Source organism: Telopea speciosissima, unplaced genomic scaffold (genome assembly GCF_018873765.1).
Source record: "Telopea speciosissima isolate NSW1024214 ecotype Mountain lineage unplaced genomic scaffold, Tspe_v1 Tspe_v1.0072, whole genome shotgun sequence".
NCBI classification, from domain to species: domain Eukaryota; kingdom Viridiplantae; phylum Streptophyta; class Magnoliopsida; order Proteales; family Proteaceae; genus Telopea; species Telopea speciosissima.
The window spans coordinates 72,501-75,000 of NW_025317408.1; the positions used below are offsets into that span (position 1 = coordinate 72,501).

Consider the following 2,500-nt stretch of genomic DNA (forward strand, 5'->3'; position numbering starts at 1 on the left):
ATGAAAAAGGCTATTGAATTAACTGAACAAGCAGATATAAAAGGAATTCAAATACAAATTGCAGGGCGTATCGACGGAAAAGAAATTGCACGTGTCGAATGGATCAGAGAAGGTAGGGTTCCCCTACAAACCATTCGAGCTAAAATTGATTATTGTTCCTATACAGTTCGAACTATCTATGGGGTATTAGGCATCAAAATTTGGATATTTATAGAAGAGGAATAATGATCCTTTCCTTGTCTTTCCACTCTTTCTAGCTATCCAGTTCTGGTGGAACAAAAAATGACAAACTCTCTCATTTTTTCCCTTCAATCAAAACAAAAAATGAGCCATTCTAATTCTTTTCTTAATTCTATAGGGTTGAATAAAAATTCGATTAACCGTTTGGTATAATTGTTATGCTTAGTGTGTGACTCGTTGATTTTTTTTAGGGTAGGGCTAGAATTCAAAAAAAGGACCTGCCCATAGTATGAACTAATAACTATAGAACTAATAACTAGCTCATTGCTTCGTATTATCTGGATCCAAGGAAACAGTCATTATATGATGTATCGATCATATCGTTGTAGCAACTGAAAAGTTTTTTGCATAAAGAAAAAATCAATCTGATTATAGGTTGTGAAGCGAAAATAAAGGGATGTGGATAAATGGAAGGGTGAAAGAAAGAAAGAAGGAAAATAGCAATGATATAGGATTCCAATATACATGTATGGTCTATGAATCATCTCAAAAAAAGCAGTGTAATAAAGCATCAATTCAATACTGATTCGTCCATAACCATAATTAGATGAATCTGGTTCATAGGAAAAAATAAAGAGCCTCGAGTCAATAAAGACTGAGGAGATTGACTCAGGAACAAATTTATTAAGAGCTCCATTGCAAAGTTCGGGCCTAGCCATTAATCGGGAAGCGATGGGAACGACGAAACCTGTGACTGCAAAAGATTCTATTGAAAACGAATCCTAATGATTCATTGGGTGGGATGGCGGAACAAACCAGGAACCAATTCATTTATTCTGAGAGGTCGTGGGCTGGCCCTACGAATGAAACAGATATAGAAAGAGTAAATATTCGCCCGCGAAAGCCTTCTTATTGGATTGCAAAAATTTCGGCGATTCGATAAAGGGAAAAAGAAAGATTCGTTATAAAACATAAAAGAAATTGTCTAGTTGTATATACAAACAAGATTCACAAATTCCTACATGACAGATTAAATCTCAAAAAACCCTACGATTCAGTTTATTATTCATTAAATAATAAAATAGATGTATATCTGTAATATTATTGAATCGTTTCATTCGCGAGGAGCTGGATGAGAAGAAACTCTCATGTCCGGTTCTGCAGTAGAGATGGAATTTACAAATTCCCATCAATTATAACCCAAAAAGAACCAGATTCCGTAAACAACATAGAGGAAGAATGAAGGGAATATCTTATCGAGGCAATCGTATTTGTTTCGGCAGATACGCTCTTCAAGCACTTGAACCCGCTTGGATCACATCTAGACAAATAGAAGCAGGGCGACGAACAATGACACGATATGCGCGTCGTGGTGGAAAAATATGGGTACGTATATTTCCAGACAAGCCTGTTACAGTAAGACCTACGGAAACACGTATGGGTTCGGGCAAAGGATCTCCCGAATATTGGGTATCTGTCATTAAACCGGGTCGAATACTTTATGAAATGGGTGGAGTATCAGAAATTGTAGCCAGAAAAGCTATTTCAATAGCTGCGTCCAAAATGCCCATACGAACCCAATTCGTTATTGCGGGATAGGGATGTGAAACCAAAAGAAAGAAATTTTTGTAGTAAAAAAAAAAATTGCTGCTTTATTTATATTTCTTTTTAGACAAAAAAATTTTTTTTTTTTTCCTTCACCCTTTGCTTTGAAAGAACAGATTCAAAAAAAAAAAAAAATGATTCAACCTCAGACCCATTTGAATGTAGCGGACAACAGCGGGGCTCGAGAATTGATGTGTATTCGAATCATAGGAGCTAGTAATCGCCAATATGCTCATATCGGTGACGTTATTGTTGCTGTAATCAAAGAAGCAGTGCCCAATATGCCTCTAGAGAGATCAGAAATAATCAGAGCTGTAATTGTACGTACATGTAAAGAACTCAAACGTGACAACGGTATGATAATACGATATGATGACAATGCAGCAGTTGTCATTGATCAAGAAGGAAATCCAAAAGGAACTCGAGTCTTTGGTGCGATTGCTCGGGAGTTGAGACGGTTGAATTTTACTAAAATAGTTTCATTAGCTTCTGAGGTATTATAAATACTAATAAATGAGACCATGATCATATATGATCATATATGATCATATTATGATATAGTAATATCATATATAATATAATAATAATATAAATATTTAAGAATAGGAATCTAAATTCTAGATATAGTGTAGAATAAGATATCTGAAATAGATTAATTAACTTAGTAGATTATGTCTCACGCATATACCTTTAAAAATGCATCATAAACATAAAT

The 2,500-nt window shown here is 34.9% G+C and overlaps 2 protein-coding genes across 2 annotated transcripts in view; both read left to right on the forward strand.

Moving 5' to 3' along the window:
• Window positions 1-2,500, forward strand: part of LOC122647541 (ATP-dependent Clp protease proteolytic subunit) — a 17,297-nt gene that overhangs the window by 1,364 nt on the left and 13,433 nt on the right. The window lies entirely within an intron of this gene.
• On the forward strand, window positions 1,977-2,288 carry LOC122647545 (50S ribosomal protein L14, chloroplastic). Its single transcript, XM_043840927.1, has one exon. It carries the CDS (start codon window positions 1,977-1,979, stop codon window positions 2,286-2,288), a length of 312 nt encoding a protein of 103 aa, XP_043696862.1.

What these genes read in the sequence shown, in the direction of transcription:
- LOC122647545 (XM_043840927.1), top strand. Translation starts at nt 1,977, where the DNA reads ATGTGTATTCGAATCATAGGAGCTAGTAATCGCCAATATGCTCATATC.